This window comes from Varanus komodoensis, unplaced genomic scaffold (assembly GCF_004798865.1).
Source record: "Varanus komodoensis strain SLA01 unplaced genomic scaffold, ASM479886v1 scaffold27, whole genome shotgun sequence".
In the NCBI taxonomy this organism is placed as follows: Eukaryota; Metazoa; Chordata; class Lepidosauria; order Squamata; family Varanidae; genus Varanus; species Varanus komodoensis.
In genome coordinates this window covers 4,665,050-4,684,740 of record NW_025335701.1, presented here as the reverse complement: position 1 = coordinate 4,684,740, position 19,691 = coordinate 4,665,050, and the positions used below count along the sequence as shown (strand labels likewise).

The 19,691-nt window shown below is 44.7% G+C and overlaps 1 protein-coding gene across 7 annotated transcripts in view; it reads right to left on the bottom strand.

Annotated features, from left to right (window-relative positions):
• WWOX (WW domain containing oxidoreductase) overlaps positions 1 to 19,691 on the bottom strand; it is a 713,985-nt gene that overhangs the window by 663,425 nt on the left and 30,869 nt on the right. For all 7 annotated transcript variants that reach the window (XM_044434017.1, XM_044434018.1, XM_044434021.1 and 4 more), the window contains exon 5: positions 2,766 to 2,872. In XM_044434017.1, the coding sequence (XP_044289952.1) occupies positions 2,766 to 2,872 (107 nt within the window). The remainder of the gene's footprint in view (positions 1 to 2,765; positions 2,873 to 19,691) is intronic.

The window sequence follows — 19,691 nt, the reverse complement described above, 5'->3', positions numbered from 1 at the left end:
CCATCCTGCCCTTCTCCTTTGTGGTGTCTGTGCATCACACACCCATCATCAGATGGCTGGTTGGTGTCATCATCAAAGCACTGAGAAAAGGACTGTTCTCCTACAGGCACAAACTGCTCTGGCATGGATGGAAAATACCAAGGGCTTGGAGGGCATCAAACTAAATCCTGTAACCCCTCTGCACAATGTACAGAATCCAGGCATCCCAAGTTATTGCTTCCCATTCAGCAAGGAAGGGAAACACTGTCCACACAAACCAGGGGAAGGAATGGGATCATCCCAGGGAACCAGTAACCCTCCATGAAAGAAATTAGGAGAGTAAGTACTCGGAGGAGGGCTTTCTCTGCGGTGGCGCCCAACCTATGGAATTCACTCCCCAAAGAGGTCCGCCTGGCACCATCGTTACTGGTTTTTCAGCGCCAGGTAAAGACCTTTTTATTTAAACATCATTTTAATTGTTAAAACATATGATCTGGCCAGGACAACTTCTTCTTCCTTCTCTTTCTCCTCTTATATTTTTATTTACTTATTTTATACTGATAATTTTAATTTTATATTTGTAACTCAGTGTATTTTTTGTATTTTTGTATTTAATGGTAATTTATTATGTTCTATTGTATTTCAATGTATTTTATTGTGTTGTAAGCCGCCCCGAGGTTTCGGCAAGGGGCGGCATAGAAATGTTATAAAAATAAAAATAATAATAATAATAATTCCTGCTGGTGGTTTGAGTGTCTTCAGCTCTGGCAGTATTTACTGGAATCATAGTGACTGCAAGGAAAAATGTTGAGCCAGAACCCAGCATGGAAATGAGGGTTAACTGGTTCCAATGCTATCAATGACTGGGCCTTCCATGAATACCACACAGTTTGTAGGAGAATATACAGAAATGGTATGGCCATGGGTATTGATCCTTCAGTGAAGGTGGCATTGAAGACTAGGTCCAACACCCTCTCCATTAGTAGCTGGGTAGCCTCTTGACCTGCTTAGAGAAATGAGAGATGAAGACCTGACCAGAGAGATGCAGAAGCAGGGTCCTGGGCTCCCACAACCACATCCAGAGAATAGGTCATGGTGTTAGTGCCAAATGCATAGTTTCTGATGTCCACAGAGATGGTGGTGGCAACCTGGAATGTACAGAGTCAGGGGAATGCAATCAAAATTTTGGCGTAGCGGAGGTGGCAGCATATTCTGCAGGTGCAGAAATTGGCAGTTCTGGTCATGGTGGCAGAGGTGACGGACTTCAAAACACGTAAGTGCCACAGAACAGCTCCCATCTCCTAGTATTGTGCTCTGTAGCAAGGGTCAAAGAAGGCAGTGATACTCCCATGGATCCTAACACCCTTCGAATGGAGGCGGAACAGAACAGCTGGAGTGACTGACCCAGCCCAAGATGGGAGAACAAGCAATCCCCGCAGCAATCAGATCTGGTGATGGTGGTCTGCAGATGGGCTGCAGATAGAATAGTTGGCTGTGGTGGAATCCAGGCTTCGGAAGAGGGCCAAGCAGCCTGCGGAGTTTTTCAGATCTGCCCTTCCAATACTCGGACCAAGCTGGGTTCCAGCCCTGGTACAAATGATCCTCGTTCCTTGGCATCCAATGTCAGTCTCCTTCCTGGACAGATCCAACAGTGCTCCTTTGAATGCTGCTTGTGCTTAGATGTTGTGGCTTCCCCCAACCTCACCTCCTTGGCTTTTTTAGCCAGTTTCTTCACCCTAGGCATCTTAAGATTTCCCCAGTGTAGGCAGAGGTGACTGGCTAGAGTGCCAGCTGAAGGAACCGTGAACTGAGGTGAGGACAGACCATCAGAAGGGGCAGTTTAGCTCTGTTTGCTCTCAGCCACCCCCTGGAGAGCGGTTTCAAAGTTCCACCCCAAAGCAGTCAGCCAGATGCTTTCTGGCCAGCTTGGCGAAGGCCTGGCAGTGCAGGCACGGAATGATGACCTGTCCCTCGCCAAGGCAAAGCAGGCAAAGGGGATGCCCATCTATCAGCAGGGGCTGGCTGATGCACATGGCACATTTATGCAATCAGAAAGAAGTGAAGTAGAAAGGCAAAAGGAAAACAGCAGGTTTGAAGAACGATCAAGAAGACAGAAGAACTAAGGGGTGGGGAGGAATTCCTACCATATATACAAACACAAGGATGTGAGAAGGGCTCCCCCTGAATATCTTCTCAGCTGTGAAATGTTCCTGACAACAGGCTACATGCAGAGCCCACACGTGTGATGCACAGGGACCACAGAAAGGAACTGTTGGGTGTTCTTCCTTCTCACCTGCCCTCCATCTTCCTTCACCCCAACTATATTAATTTTAATCATAAGCCTTTTCAGGACAAGAACTCAGTGAAATTCCATAACCGCCAATAGAACTCCAGAATAATATTAGTGTGTATTTTGCCTGAACAAAATGCTCACATAGCTATGAAAAAAGGCATGCTTAAAACACCTCCCTACTTCTCCGTTTGGGGCATGAACAAGCAAGTTTAGCTGCTCTCTCCCAATCTACACCTGCGTTGCCCGGAATTAATTCAACTGATTAGTCCTGCTAGCATTCTACATTTGGAATCTCAACCAGGGCTAAAGCAACAAACTACAGCTAGCACCACCATGGCTTCCGCATTACAAAGGCCGGTTGTACCAAAGGCAGATTTGGATAAAGTGAATCAACACACCCGCTCCATCCTTCCCTTCTGAACTGCCTTCAGGTTTTCCGAGAGCATTTGCACACGATAAAGATGGAGAAGAGTCAAGAAATATATTCTCTTACCCATTCTTCTAGAATGCGTTGTACAGCATTACTGGCTCTCTGCATGTTTCGGCAGGCAAGGATGACGTGTGCACCATGCAGCGCAAAGGATTTTGCCATTTCAAACCCTACAACAAAGTACACATTGAGAAGATACAGTAAAAAAGAGTTAAAATTAGCCAGTGGCATAACCTGGTGACCAGAGAAAGAGAAATATCTGGATACTAACTCTAAACCAATTCAGTAACATTATTTAGCACTTATGGAAGAGATTCTTACTTACCTTTTTACTGACAACCTAGATGGCTTACCAGCTTTGAAAAGCAATACAAAAACTAGGAACATAACGAAATTTAACCAGAGATATAAATTACAGGAAAATTAAACTTGGCAAGCAGCCAACTTCTGTTTTAGAAGAATTTAAGGGAAGGTTTATGAACCTAATTTTTAACTGCCAGTGTTATATTTGAATTGTTTCTTTTTCTCAGTTGCGGCATTAATATATTTCTGCTTTAGTATGCTTTACCTGGCGTTTGAAATTGTGCTCTATTTTTGGCCACTCAAATTAAATTAAAAAATAGAAAGGTGATAAATAAATGAAAATGAAAAGCCAGAACAAGCCAAGAACCATACAAAAACGTTTAACTTTTAGGCAGAGACTGCACTGTCTAACTATGTGCACAAACTGGGGACAAGAAAGACATTGGTACAGTCAATGCTTTAACAACAGGAGCACATTTCTGTACTGTGCACCTGCTTGGTTAAACGTGAAAAAGGATGTGCGATGAGAGCCAGTGCACGGCAGCAGCTAGAATACTGGAATGGCACCCAAATCTAGGTTCCAGTCCCCATCCACCATGAAACTCACTCCTAAATATCCTTAAAGGCTTATTTGTAAGGATGAACTAGAGACGACCGAAGACCATGGCTCATTGTCTTGGGTTCCTTGCTAGGAGAAACAGCAAGATTAAAAAGTAAAAATAAGTGAGAGTCAGGTGCAAATGAGTGGAAACCTACAAAATCCGAAAATATATTCATTGTTCACATACCACCGCTGAATACATAATTCTGTAATAATCCTGTAATATGAATGTACAAAGCTGACCGTACAATAAAAACAGGGTTTCAGAAAGGCACATTTCAAGTTCAGGAAATTAACTTTTTGATTGAGAGTTTTGCTGCTCACAAGAAGCTTCATTCTGTGAGTAGGTGTGAGCGCACACACACCTACCACCACCTGCATGGAGCTCATCCCTGCCAAAAAACCAACTGACTGCTTTTAGCCGGGCTGCAGTGGGAGCGAGGGAGCCAGGGTTTGGCTTTCGAGGCTCACCTCAAACTGGCTGAGGGTTTGGTGGAGGGGACCTTCCCCAGGAAGACATCACATTCTTTAGTCTGTGACCCTAGGATGAGTACTGAAGCCCTTTTCTGATGGAAAACCATTGACTACAGGTGATGCGGAGCACAGAATATTTATTTATTAAAAGCTTTTGTATGCCGTCCTATTTTACAAGATCTCAGGACGGCTTACAATATTTAAAAAGATAATTAAAACAACAATTTCAATAAATAATAAACCAGAACAAAACAATAAATCACAAAACAAGCAGAGCGACTAAACTTAAAAACTATTAAAGTTTAAAATACTGTTTAAATAAAAAGGTTTTGGCCTGGCACTGAAAAGAGTATAAACTTGGCCCCAGAATAGACCAGGTTTTATCATTTTAGCTGGCAACCTGATTTCAAAGGGTTCCCCCGTTATTTACAAAAAAGGAGCCTGAGTTTAAACTTGTCTAAAAGAAATGCTTATGGGTTTTATCTCCCTTTAGTTTGATACACCTGTTTATCCTTTTGTTTTCCATTCCTGACTGTAAATAAAGTTCATTCTTTCAAGCTTCAAACTTATGCACTAAGTTCAGAGCCTTCTGTTTTAGCAGTGTTAATAGTCAGAGATCTGCAGGATACCCACAAATAGACAACTATTCAGTGTAATCTAAATTATCTTTTTCAAATGGTTCTTTTGAATGAAATTAGTTAAAAGCAGAGGGAGCACCATCCACTTCCCAAAATTCAGGGCTAGTGAGTAATAACGGAAATGGAATCCTACTCTCAAGTTTTCTTCAAAATGTCAATGCCTATAAATAAGATATAATCATTTAGATAAATGGCAGCTTAAAAACGCCAAATGTTTGATGAGCATGTATTGAAGATTTAGCTTCAAGCCAGAGTCAATGCTTATAAAACACTGCCTATGCTAAAACAAATCTACTTCGTTGTTCCTCCTGCCATTTCCTGCCCTCAGGCCCCATTATTTGCCATGACTGCCTCCTCTGGTACTTGCTGAGGGAAGGGGCTGTGGGCCCTGCATTCACACTGCCAAGTCCAGCTGCAGTAGAGCCCCTGACTAGGGTACGTAAATGAAGACTGCGAAGATCATTCGAGTCACTTCAACCCCAAGCATGCATGCAGCAAAACTGAAAATTTTTCTATTTGGTATTGTCTATCCACTAACAACTACCCATTTCAACACATTCACAGGGACTTCAGTGGTGGAGCTAAACAAATAGGCTAGAAGGAATTGTCCTTTATTCTGGAGGAGTGACTTGGGGAAATGCCCAAACAACTTCCTTCTGGTTGTAGTTGTTAAGATTCATATGCCATTTTTCAGCCCTTTAGGGAACCTCAGCACAGCTCAAATAATAAGCACACATTAAAATGCAATTACAAATGCATTAAAAGACCAAAAAACTAATTAAGGGCAGAAGAATCAAATTAACAATCTAATAGCACATGAAAAGGACCTGAAATAAAATGCTGCAATGTAAAGTGCCCACATTCAGGGTTCCAGTCAACCAGATACGCCCCTGTCCAGAAAGCAGCATTTCATTTTACTTTCCTTTTATTCCCCTTCTGAATTTGGCCAGCATCCTGTACCTCCTAAACATGCTCAGTCCTCACTGGATTATTTCAGCCATTTTCACCCTCTTACCGGTTTGTTCCATTTAGCATTTTGTGTTCTATTTTCACAAATATTTGGATTTCTTTGAGTCTACCATTTGGCAGGTGGTGCCATTTTGGTGACGCCAAGATTCATGCTAGGAGAATGCACAATCATTATCATCTCTATCGGGAGCAGGCCTTTAAAAAACTCATAGGTCTTCATTGCCAGTTCAAGTCCAAGCCACTCCCAAGTATGTATTTACTTTCACTACATTTTTGTACCACCAATAGCTAAAGATCTGCAAGTGGTTATTTTGTATTAAACAAGGAGCATGGAGAAGCCATTCTCTTCTCACCAGCTACTGTGAAGACTCAGATCAACTCTTCAATTAGAAGACTCATTCTCAAAAGAAATTAGGGGGAGGTGGCCTATGATATTGGCATCCCTGATAATAAATGAGCGTCATCACAGCACCCCTGTGAACCATGGCTCCACTGCACCATAGGGCAGTAGGAAAAACAGCTGGACATGCACATTCTTAGTGTCAAAACCAGATGTACAACTAGAAAACCAGCTACAAGGTGGATTGGCAGCAGCATCTGGCAAACTCACATTAGGGTATACTTACTACATGAAAGCCTTACATATTTAGCTCATCTACTCTTGGTTTCATGTACAGCTTAATGAAAAGCAGAAACTAGCCATAAAGAGTTTAAATTTGAAATGCTAATACCAGTCTTAATTAGAAGCCTGGATGCAAAAGAAACAGATTTTTCAATCATAGAAGAGGTAAAAAAAGTTAGCCAGGGTGCACATAGAAAAAACTTTCTATGTGCTATAAGTTAACACAGACAATCCATGTATTAAATCATGCTGCACCTTACCAACTATGGGAGCAATGTTTGCATGGTTTAAAGGCCATGCATTTGCCGGCAACCAGATACAGCTCTCAGCTTTCTACAGGCACCTTCCATCCAATCTGATGCTTTCATTTATGCAGCATCACTACTAAGGCTCAAGAGACCCACGTTCAAATCCCTCGAGTCACAAACTTCACTGGACTAACTTATCTCATAATTATGCTCACCTACTTCACAGGGTTCATGTGGTGATGTAAAAGAGAAATGGTAGAATCCATCCTGAGCCTTGGCAAAAAGGAAAGATATTAATTTACTAAATAAATATAATTACAATTTCATAACAATCCCTGCTCCCCTATAAAAAATATTCAAGGAAGCAATTAATCAAGTTCTGGTATAGAGAGATGTAAATGCTGCCAAGATCCTCCAAAAAGATCTTTCAGGAAGATCCAGAAATGTTCCTTATTCCTCCAAACTTTCTAACCCCAAAAGCTACACACTTATTTACTTGAAATTTTATATCCTATCAGTTTGGTCCCTGAGACACCTGCAATAAACATTCATGTGCAACCATGTCTGAGCAGATATGAGTGCAAGTTGCCCTCTGCTTGTATAATTGCAGGTAATGCAGCTGTTACCAGGACAAGGCTCTTCCAACCAGACAAAACAAAACCCAATAGAAAGTCACCTTGCTTACCTGTAACTGTCATTCTTTGAGTGTTCATCCATGCATTCACTCATTTGGGCTCTGGTTCTGCGGAAGGGAAGCTTCCATAGCCAAGTATTCCATGGGGTCAGATCCTTCCCTTCCGTCAGTTGATGCCACCATAGGTCTCAGGACCAAGGGAGCTCCTGTGCGCCCTTGGCAAGCAAGGTGGTGATTGTCAGAAGGACAACCAGTGGGGCTAGTGAGCAGGCTGTGTGAATGCACAGGTGACCACCTAAAGAACAATAGGTGAGCAACCTGTCCTTCCTCTCTGTGGTCTCCATACACCACACATATGGGCTACTTAGCAAGCTTATCTTGAGAACGATGGAGAGCTGGTGTCGTCATTGGAGAACAGAAGTGCAGTGTTTGGCCACCCATAAGACACACCCCTCACTGGCATGCCTGGCTGATGCGATGGCTTCCAGGAGAGCAGGCAGAAGTCAACCATGGCAAGTGGTTAAACAGGTTTCCAGTTAGTACATTTAGCAAAACCAAGCGGTTCCATGATGCCATGCAGGGTCAGGAGGTGGTAGGTTTTGGAGGCCCCTCAGGAACCAGTGGAACACAGGGTGTAAGAAGACCGGAAACTCTTGTAGTGGTGGGCAGAAAGATGAGATTGCTGCCAGATATACTTGAATGGAGGAGGGTTTCAGTCCCTCGTGGAAGAGCATCTGCAGGAAGCAGAGAACATGCTTGACAGTGGACTCTAGCAGGTCAAAGTGCTCCTGACATGTGAAAGGAGTGATGTGTTCCACTTAGTCAGGTAGGATCTCCTCATCGATGGCTTGAGGACTGCACTGAGGATGGTTCTGGCATTCCAGATAGAGTGTTTGCTCTGGAGCCTACAGTATGATGTACCATGCCAGGCGGGTCCTATGAGATCGGGTCTGGGGTGCGTAGGATGCAAACGAAGGTTCCACAGCAGAGCCAGAGAAGACCAGCAAACCACAGGTGTCTCAGCCACCATGAGGTATGAGAATGAAGTCTGTCTTGTGTTTCCTGTCTTTGCAAGTACCCTAGTGGTCAGGGGAACTGGGGGGAGGAGAGCAATGTAGAACAGGGTCCCTGCCATTGGGGAAGGAGGGCGCCTGTACTGCCCAGGAGCAGCTCAGGCATGGCATGCTGTCAGCCACGGCAAACAGTGTGACTGAAGGGGTGCCACATGTGCCAAGGAGCTCATAAAGGATCCTTATACTCAATTGCCACTCTTGAGTGTTGAGTCACATACAATACTGGTGTGACTGAGTGTTGCCCTTGCCTTCCACATAGAAGCCTATGAAAGTTATGCCTCTGTCAACACACCAGTCCAAATCCTGGCAGCCAGCTTCATCAGTGAATTGTCAGTAAGGATCATTTTGCAAGAAAGATCTGTGGCTTTGATGGTGCAAAGGGAGGAATGCTAGGTCATGACATCAGGAGCCAGTCATAAAGACCTGTCCTCTCTGGAGGCAAAGGTGTGAGCAGACAACCACATAGATTGGGTAAAGATCAGTCAGTAGAGACTGATCAGTAGAGACTGGGGTCAGGAGAGAGGCCGAATGAGAGACTGAGAACTGGAATGTCCTCTCCCTGATTCAGAAGTATAAAAAAAGTCTATAGTTGTGATCTATAGTGGAATGGAGGTAGGCATCTTTCAGGTTGATTGAAGCCAGCTAGTCGCCTTCTTGCAGAAGAGGGAGGATATTCTGTAGAGGGATCATCCGGAACTTCCCAGGTGCAATGAACCCGCTTCTGAAGTTAAGGATCAGTCAGAGTCCCACATCCCACCTCAGTACCATGAAGTATGAAAAGTAGAAGAGTTCAGAATGATGGATTCTCTTGAAGGCTCCCTTAGGCAGTGACATGTCAACCTTCAACAGCAGCACTGGGGATGGGGGCATGCCCAAGAGGCAGGAAGGAGTCAAACTTGATCCAATATCCTCTTTCCATGATGAACAGGCTCCATGAGTCGGATGGTATACCTTCCAATGCAGGGAGGAATCAGGAGTGATTCCCATCAAAGGTGATCGAGTGGCGGGGGGTGGGGGACACCAACAGGATCAGTTTGCAGTAGCATTTATACCTTTGTCTGAATCAGACATTGGAGTCTCACCTCCTGGGCTAAGGGGATGCTTGGGGCCTAGGAGGGCAGTCCTCCACTGGCGTTGGGGGTAAGGGGCCTTGGTTGCCAACTGGAGGAAGCCCACAAGCCATGCTGCTGATCTGCCTTTTGGAGTGAGTCCATATTTTTGTCTGTCTACACACGGAAGAGGCCTTCCTCATCGAAGGAGTGATCCACAATGCAGGAGCAGGTCTCTTGTGGAAGTCCTGCTGAGCACAGCCAGGAGCATTAATGGATGACCACAGCACCTATCATGGCCATGGCTGACATGGTGGTGGGCTGCAGTGATGGGTTGCAGTGAATTGCTGGTGGGTAGCTCATAGGCTTCTGTTTGGAACACTCTGGCCAGGTCTCTGTAGTCATCAAGCAGATGTTCACACATGCCACCAATCCAGTCCCAAAGGAGTAGCTGGTTTTCGGTCATGATGTCCTTGTAGTTTGTGAGCCAGGGTTTAAGCACTGAAGCTGCATAGACCCATCATGGAATCCCATCTAGATGATGCCCCTCCTGGTCTACTGGCACTGTGTGCTCTCACTGCAACTTTCCCTGCACAGACTCAACAATGACCAAGTTTGGCTTGGGGTGTTGGAAAAGGAATCGGATGTCCTTCTCCATAGTACATAGTATGAAGTATACCGTGGAGGAGGCCTTCCATGTCTGCCTAAGAGTCTGCAGTGGGTTGGGCAGGAACAGGATTACCACCAGAGCCAAGTCTTCAGTGTGCAGAGCGTTGAAGACTGGAATGGTGACTTGGCCCTGCAGTTAGAAACATAGAAATATATGTTTCTGTTTCAAGCCCGAGGAAGGTGGCCATTAGGAAGACTTGTTCACAATAGTGTCCCATCTCCTCCAAGGAGCATGCCAGGTCCTACAGCGTGACCACAGTATCTGGTGATGCTGACAGTGCCAACAGTGCTACAAAGTCCACGTCAGAGACCTAATCCTTTGGTCCTGATGAGGGAGATGGTGTTCGTGCTCTCAGTTCCCAAGGCTGAAGGCACTGGGGATGAATGTTGGCTCAGTAGCAAAGACTCATGTCATCATCCCAGGTGTTGGCATTGAGAGTGCTGCCCTGCAGTTGGCTCCACAGTATCGATGCCTCAGTGCTGATGTTCTTGGTACAGAGTCCTAGTCATGGTTGCATGAAGTTCTTGAGCCCTCTTGGGAATGGTGTGGCAGCAGACCAGGAAGAGGCTCAGTCCCATTTGATAAGACGAGAACTGGATCCATCCCAGAGTTCTCCAGCTGCCAATGTGCTGTTGATCCTGGCAAGGTGTGACAGAAGCACTTTCCAATCCAGGCACAATGGTGTCCAGAAAGAAAATGAGGGAATGGGCAGCAGCCACTCCCAGGTAACCTGGAACAGGAAGGGGTGGGGCTCCCACCCAGGGGAACACTTAGCTATAGAAGCTTCCTGAGGACACGATCAGTGCAGGAGGAGCCTATGTGTGAGGCCCACAGACCAAGCAGAACGGAAGAGACAGGATCTCCTGAGGCCCCAAAGTTTCTCAAGCTTTCATGCCACTTGCCCAACACCCAAACACCCCCTGAATATGCTCCTTTAATGATACCTACCCCAGTAACTTAAAATTATTAATGGAAGCTGCTGCCTTCCCAGAGTAGCTAGTGGAGGGGGGATTTTCAGTGAGGCTTCAATCCAAAGGAAGTCGTTGATCAAGCTCACTTTTACGTATCATCAACATCTCAAGATGTGTGACAGGATTTGTAGATGGCAACAAAGATTATGCCCAGTCTCTTCCTAAACTCTTTTCTGTATTCACCCTATGCTCTATGTGATAAGACAATAGTTATAAATAACGTAGTTATACATAAATCTATGCCTATAACCAACATTTCACTTATTAGAAATGGATAGTTTAGCAGACATTATTAAGAAGTCTTTTCATTTTTCAAGTCTTTTTATTTTTGCTGTAAGCTAGCACAAATAGGAAACTTTCATCCATATTCTCACCATATTATACCTTAAAGACCTCCTATTAGAAACTCTTCAATTAGTTACATGAATAATCAACAGGACAATTATTTAAGTATATCCATACTAGGAAATTAAAATAGGCAAGAGGTTCCTATTTGTTCCACTTTTATTTTAAGCACGCTTCAGTATCCTTTAAAATGTTGTTTACACACAGAGAGAAAGCTATTAAACATAGGCTGCTTCACTTCTAGAAACACCCTAGGGCAAGAGAAATTTCGTTTACAACACAGGGTGTAAGTTAGATTATAGAAACAACAGACACCACATAAATTTATACCATTCTCTGCAATTACATGCTTACAGTATTTAAGTCTTAGCAATTTTCCTGCTTTTATAAAGCCATTCATTGTACCAAGCAACTTTAATTATCTGGGTAATTCATTGCACGCAGATGAATCCAGATTCAACACATGCAAAATATGCTTCCCAGTTTAATTCCCTTCTGAGCAAATGTAGGAGGAAACTTTTAAAAGTTGTGAGCCATACACTCAGCAAGCTGCTTCATTCTTAGTTGGCAATATGCTTACAGCTCTAATGTAATACAGGTTGATATTTAATAGCCATTCATACTTGTTCTAAGATGGATCCCATACTATTATGCAAACAAGTCTTGATGACTAAGCTAAGTACCCAACAACATGAGAGATTGCCTCAATAATCTTCAACAGGAGGCCAAATTCAGTGAAAACAGAACTCTTCATTTCTCTTTTGGAATTTTTATGACTTAGAAGTACACCTGACAAGTCTTATCAGGAATTCTACATTTCTTCACTTCTCAGATCTCTCCAGAAGTTTTCAGATAAATCAGTTAAAGTAACAGAATGAGGAGGTAGCAGAAATTTTGTAAAAATGAAAGTCTTCTAAGTCCAACATGTTTAAAATGTGACAGCAGCAGCAAGCAGAAATCCCAGTACTGTCTACAAGCTGCTCATTTTGCTGTAAAATTTTAGCTCAGATGCATGTAAGTATGTAAATGTATGGGAACGAGAAAGAGAGAGAGATGCTTCACATGTCTTGCAGCTGCTTTCATTGAAATGTCTTAAGAAAACCATAATTGGAAATCAGATAGAAACAGCTATCATTTCCATCCCTTAACTGGGATCAAGAAATGATAGCTTGCGTATACTTATCTGCTACTATAAACTGCAGAGAAAGGAAGCATTACATCTGTGTTTCTGATTCGTTGGCCACAGGCACATGTCACTCTAAACCATGGTTTGGTATGAGGTAAACAAAACTAGTCTACACCTCGACTCATCCCTCTCAGAGGTTTTCCTTCTTGAACAGCAGGTTCCTGTGCCATCAAAATTTGGAAACTGACTTGTTGGAAATAAGATGTAGATAAACACAGTTTGTTAGGTTGAAATGTTCTGTCAAACCATGAACAAAAGTCAGAATGGAAACTCTTCCTAATGGCCAATGTGAGCACATGGGCCCAGAAAGAGTTGGCTCAGTCAAGTCCTGATAAACTATGGCTTACACTCATTTTCAAACACAGCTGATGGGCTCTTCACATTTTACACTGGGCCTGTTCACACATAACATGGGAACTGCAATTATGTGTAATTTCCTCCGGGGGCTCAACAGAGTGTGCAGCCACCATGCAGGCCGCTGCACGGCTGTAGCTTACCATGTCATACAAATCCATAGCTTGTTTCAGGGTAGCCTGAAGGTTGTCAGCTCTCTCACACAACACACAATGCTGGGCCCATGCAAGCAGGAGCACGTGCAAGCACCATGCAAGAAGGGTGCCCAGTCCAACACAACAGCTCCTGTGGCAAAATCCTGCACTGCTATATTGTATGCAATGACCCAGTTCATGCCTCTTCTCACCCTCTGCCACATTCACAAGAACCTCAGCAACAGTTTATAGTTACATCATCTGATGGTTGGCATCTTTCGCTTTTCAGTATTGTCCTGCAATAGCCTGCTTAAGCCAAAATTTGCCCCTAACATTTTTATATATGCTAGGGGGTAACTATATACATACACAAATAATTATTATATCTGCATTAATTTGGAATATTTCTATCTTTTGTCATTCTCAAAGTTTTATATGCCACTTTAAGCAAGTACTTCTTTGGATAAGTCTGGCTATGGGGCAGCATACAAATGCAATAAACAAATAAATAAGGAAAACAGGGTATAAAATCTTCTGTACATAGAATACAATAAAGATACGTTGTTCTCTAGAGGTCTCACAAACAGAAATGATAAAATAAAGTGTTCAAAAAAAACATAGAACAGTTAAAACTTCAACATTTCCAGAAGAGAAAAACAAACGACTACTATATACTTTGTACAAATATTCATCCCTCTTTGATTTCCCCACAAATTTATTGCTACAACCTGGAACTGAAATGAATTTAATTGTCCTATTATCAATTTATCTACATTAAGATATGTATATCTTACGTAAAGGTGCGAAATGGTTGTTCTTGTGACACAGAAGTTCTGTCAACAAAGTCACATTGGCACTTGCTGGGTGCGCACGCATTCTCTGCCAGTGCCGTGGCATGCGTCGCTCCACTGCGACCCACCGTCTCCATCAGTCGCTTACTGCAGTGGCTTTCAACCACCAATCTGTGGACCAAGCGTCAGTCCTGGAGGTTTCCTGCTGGTCCGTGGGGTGGGGAGGGGTGGGGTGGGGGGGTGCACATCCCACTCATCACAGACCAGTGGGGAGGCTGGCTGTGCTCCACCATGCTGCACGCTGCACCAATTTAATTATTTGTTCTTTTGTCGGCATTTTTTGTTGCTTGGCTCCTGGTTGTTTTGGAGAATTTTCATTTTTTGGGGCATTGTCTTTGGAAACTAATACACAGAATACTGTATTATATGTATGGTGCTTTTTGTTTCTGTCTCAGTGGCCCCTGTGGTGGTTTCCCTGTTTTCCCAAGTCCCCAGCTGTAGAAAGGTTGAAAACCACTGATGTACTGTATATAGCTGAATGAAATCCATCTGTGTGCAATTCCATTGCAATATGATATCCAATTAAATACCCGTTTCTGGAAATCCCCAGAGTTTGCCAGAACCACCAAGAAGAAACCACAACAGCTTCAGGATAAATTTGTGCAGAAGGTCCAGTAAGGGGTTGGGAGACGAAACGATGCCCCAAGTTACATATGAGTATCTACCAGAACATTGCTAAGTCCATTCTTATAAAATTGAAATGATGTGGTTCAACTGCAATTCTACCTACTGAAGGTCATCTGCCAAAGCTCAGTGACCAAGTAAGGAGGGCATTAGTCAGAGAAGAAACTAAGAAGCCAATGTAGCCTGAAGGAGCTGGGGAGAGCCACAGCTGAGATGGGAGAAACGATCTATAGGAAACCTGTCACCCAGACACTCCACAAATCAGGGCTTTCATGGATGAGCAGCAGGAAGGAAGTTACTGCTGCAACAAATCTCAATCAATCAATCAATGTCCCTTTGGCGTCTGCAAAAAGGTATGAGGGATGCAAACATGTGGGGCAAGGTACTCTGGCCTGACGAGACTAAAATGGAACTCTGTGGCCTTGCTGCAAGATACCGAGCATGACACAAAGCCAGTAATGCCCATTGCTCTGAGAACACAGGAAGCAGGACCAGTTTTGTCAGAAAGAATCGGCAAGCACTGTGAGACCCAGATGCGCAAAGCTCACGGAGATTCACCTAAGAAAAGTAACCGTTCTAATTGTTGCCAAACATGCTTCTACCAAGTACTGATTCAGGTGCCGGTTTTTGTTTCTTTCACGTTTGTCCCATAATAAAAATAATTCGTACCATCACAGTGTTGAGTATCTTGTGTACATCAAGGCTAACAATGGCAACTAAATTTATTTCAATTCCAGGCTGTAATATAACAAAATGCAGAAAGTTATACGGGGTGAGTACTTCTGCAAGGCCTTAGTAGCCACTTACCTCACTTGGCAGGAGCTCTCAAAAAAGGCCTCTGAACAGTAGCTCAAGGTCCAGTTAAGTATATGTGGAACAAGGTGGTCATTCAGGTAGAGATGTGAAGATCAGCCCAGACTTTGGCTCCCTTGCATTCACTAGACTTTTTTCATATGCTTGGCCATGAATCAAGCTGAGCTGAACTAAGCTTGAGTCTGGGAATGCTTGGGAGTGCGACCCACTTCTTTGTGCAAAGCACACAAGGTATGTAATTCTTTGCACAAAATATGCAAATTGTGGGGGTTGTGCAAATTACACAAAGCCCCCAACTCATAAAAACTCTGTTTGAACTTGCTTTCTGCTAAATGCCTGCACAAATGCTCAGTGAGAGGACGGCTTAGGGCAGGGTGGAAAGTAGGCAAGAGCCTGAAACATAGAAACAGAGTGAGTCAGAAGGGGTCTCCCGGGCCATCTAGTCTGACCCCCGGCTCCAGCTGGCTCCGCTCACGACATGCCCACCATGTGGACGTCCAGCCTATCCTTGAACACCCGCACCGATGGGGCCTCAACGACCTCTCGTGGAAGCCCATTCTACACCCTCGGGGTCCTAACTGTCAGGAAGTGCTTCCTGGCATTTAAATGGAACCTTGGCTCCCTGAGCTTTGCTCCGACGAACCAAGCTGAGCAAATTCAATGGATTCCATTGCGACATGCAGGTTATGCAGTCCCAAGGCATTAGGTAGAAATATGTGGTCCTCCAAGATTATGCCTGACCTGCAACTTCCATCAGCTCTAGCCACCAACGGCCTATGGGAATTGTGGTCCCACAACATCCACGGAGCTGCAGTTTGTCCATCCCCTCATTGAGAGTTTTAATGGTCAAGACCAGAACTTTAAATTGGACCCTGAAAGAAGCACTGAAGCAAAATGAGCAGAACACCCCGTCCCACTTAGTTGGACCAGCTGTACTTTCCAAATCACTTTTACTGGCAACCCACATGCAACATATTGTAACATTGTAAACTATTTGATATAATACCTAAAAGTGGATTGCTAAAGGTTATTTAGACCACTTTATTTGTCTCTTGAGAAACCTATATGTGGGTCAAGAAGCAACAGTGCGAACTGGACACGGAACCAATGACTGGTTCAAAATTAAGAAAGGAGTTCGGCAAGGCTGTATACTGTCGCCCTGCCTATTTAACTGATATGCAGAGCGGGGCTAGATGAATTACAAATTGTAATTAAGATTGCCGGGAGAAATATCAAGAACCTCAGATACGCAGATAATACCACTCTAATGGCAGAAAGTGAAGAGGAACTAAAGAGCCTCTTGATGCTGGTGAAGAAGGAGAGAGCAAAAGTTGGCTTGAAACTCAACATTAAGAAAACTAAGATCATGGCATCCAGTCCTCTCACTTCCTGGCAAATAGATGGGGAAGAAATGGAGGTAGTGACAGATGTTATTTTCCTGGGCTCCAAGATCACCACAGACAGGGACTGCAGCCACGAAATTAAAAGACACTTGTTCCTGGGGTGAAAGCTATGGCAAATCTAGACAGCATACTAAAAAGCAGAGACATCACCCTGCCAACAAAAGTGCGTATAGTCAAGGCTATGGTTTTCCCAGTTGCAATGTATGGCTGTGAAAGTTGGGCCATAAGGAAGGCTGAGCGCCGAAGAACTGAGGCCTTTGAATTGTGGTGCTGGAGAAGACTCCTGAGAGTCCCTTGGACTGCAAGGAGATCAAACCCGTCAGTCCTAGAGGAGATCAATCCTGACTGCTCTTTAGAAGGCCAGATCCTGAAGATGAAACTCCAATACTTTGGCACCCTAATGAGAAGGAAGGACTCACCGGAGAAGGCCCTGATGCTGGGGACAATTGATGGCAAAAGAAGAAGGGGACAGCAGAGAATGATGTGGCTAGATGGAGTCACTGAAGCAGTCAGTGTGAGCTTGTGGACTCCAGGGAATGGTGGAGGACAGGAGGGCCAGGAGGAATGTTGTCCATGGGGTTGCAATGGGTCGGACATGACTTCACGACTAACAACAACAAAAACAGGTTGCTTACCTGTAACTGATGTTCTTCGAGAGGCCATCTGTGCAGTCACACATATGGATACTGCGCCTGCGCAGTGCCTGTGGCCGGAAGATTGCCAGCTAACGGTTTTTGGTGGGAAGCTCCGCTCCCTCTCCCCCCATGGCCTATAAAGAGCGGAGTGTCCACCATTTTGTTCAGTCTTTGCAACCGAACGTGCGCCACGTTATGGAGAAATTTTTAAATTCCAGATGGATGGATCCTCGGTACTGAAGATGTATCCACTCACCGACACCGAGCGGGGCCGGCGGGTGGGTTGTGTGACTGCACAGATGGCCACTTGAAGAACATCAGTTACAGGTAAGCAACCTGCTTTTCTTTGTCGTGGCCTCTGTGCATCACACATATGGGTAGATTAACAAGCTTACCATCAAGGAGGAGGGAAGGTGTCCTCATTGAAGAATGGAGGAGAGAACAGCTCTGCTGAAGGAGCAATCCCATCGAGCTCGAACATCGAGACGGTAGTGCCTGGCGAAGGTGCAAGGGTTCGCCCAAGTAGCGGCCCGGCAAACGTCGTCAAGCGAAACCCCGGATGCAAAGGCGGATGAGGTTGCAACGGCTCTAGTAGAATGGCCTCGAGGAACGGAAGGCAGATCAAGCTTAGCTAGTTGATAGCATAAGACTATAGTATGGACTATCCATTTAGAGAGTCTCTGTGGGGTGACTGGATCGCCCTGTTCCCTAGCAGAATACTTGATGAATAGCTTATTAGAATGTCGAACAGACCCCGTCCGTGACCGGTAGAAGGCTAAGCAATGCCAAACATCGAGTGAATGCAAAGATCTTTCCAATGGAGTCGACGGTGCTGGAAAAAAGGCAGGCAGCACGATGACTTGCCCTGTATGGAAAGGTGTAGTCACTTTGGGCGGGAAAGACGGGTCGAGGCGTAAAATGACCTTCTCCCTGTGAAAGTTCAAGTAAGGAGGGTCTATGCAGAGAGCACAAAGTTCACTGGCCCTTCGGGCTGAAGTGACAGCCACGAGAAACGCCGTTTTCCAAGAGACCAAGCGCAGATCCACTGTAGCCAAAGGTTCAAAAGGGGCCTTCGTAAGGGCTTGTAGAACGACAGAAAGGCTCCAGGTGGGCATCACCGGTCTAATTGATGGATTAAGATTATATAGCCCCTTCAAAAATCTTTTGACAATAGGTTGAGAAAAAAGAGGTGATCCGTCGACTAAGCCACGGTAGTAGGCTATTGCGGCCGTATATACTTTAATGGACGACGGTTTCAATCCGGAATGGTGCAATTCCAACAGGAACTGAAGAATTTGATGTATAGATGACAGAAATGGAGAGAACGAACGAGACTCGGCGAAGGTGGAAAAACGTTTCCATTTAGCCGCATATGACTTCCTTGTGGACAGCTTTAAGGCAGAATTGATGATATGTTGAATATCAGGGTGGAAAGGCATCGGATTCAACGAGTCTTGTCTTAAACCCGATGGTACAGAGAGACCAGAGAAAGGGGGAGCGCCTGGGTGATTGGATTCAAAGACTGGATCTGAGTCGGTCGAAGTTATCGCCGGTACCGATGCAATAATGGCAGACATCGGATTCGCCACGCTCGAAGTCATCGCTGGTACCGATGGAATAATGGCAGTCATCGGATTCGCCACGCTGTTAGATTCAATGACAGCAAATCCGGGTGGCGAAGCATACCGTCCTGTTGGGTTATAAGGTATGGAAGCGATGGTAGATGAAAAAATTCCCCATGAGAGATGTCGAGTAGTGTCGCAAACCATGCTTGAGGTGGCCACCAAGGGGCAACTAGTATCCCCGATGCCTGGTTGTGCACTATTTTTGCTATGACCCGCATCAGAAGAGGGATCGGAGGGAAGGCGTAGAAGATCATGTTGTTTCAAGGGGTCATGAATGCGTCCCCTAGGGATGCGTGTCCGATTCCCGCTCTTGAGCAGTAAGCATCGCACACCTTGTTCTGTTGGGTGGCGAATAAGTCCATGTCGGGAAACCCCCAATGGTGGAAAAGGTGGTTGCGCGTGCGAGGATCCAGTTCCCATTCGTGAGAGGTGAACATGTGCCTGCTGAGCAGATCTGCCTGCACGTTGTCCACACCAGCAAGATGAACAGCTATCAATGTGATGTCTCTCGGGATGCACCAGTCCCAAATTTTCATAGAAAGTCTGGCCAGAGTCGGTGACTTTGTTCCCCCCTGCTTGTTCAGATAAAAGACAGTAGCTACATTGTCCGAAGTTATCTGAATGACCCGATGGTGAAGAATGTCCTCGAAAGAGCACAGGGCCTTGAATACTGCCAGCAGTTCTAGGAAGTTGATATGATTCGTGGATTCTTGACGATTCGACGTACCCTGGGTAGATAGGCTGGAGCATATCGCTCCCCATCCCAG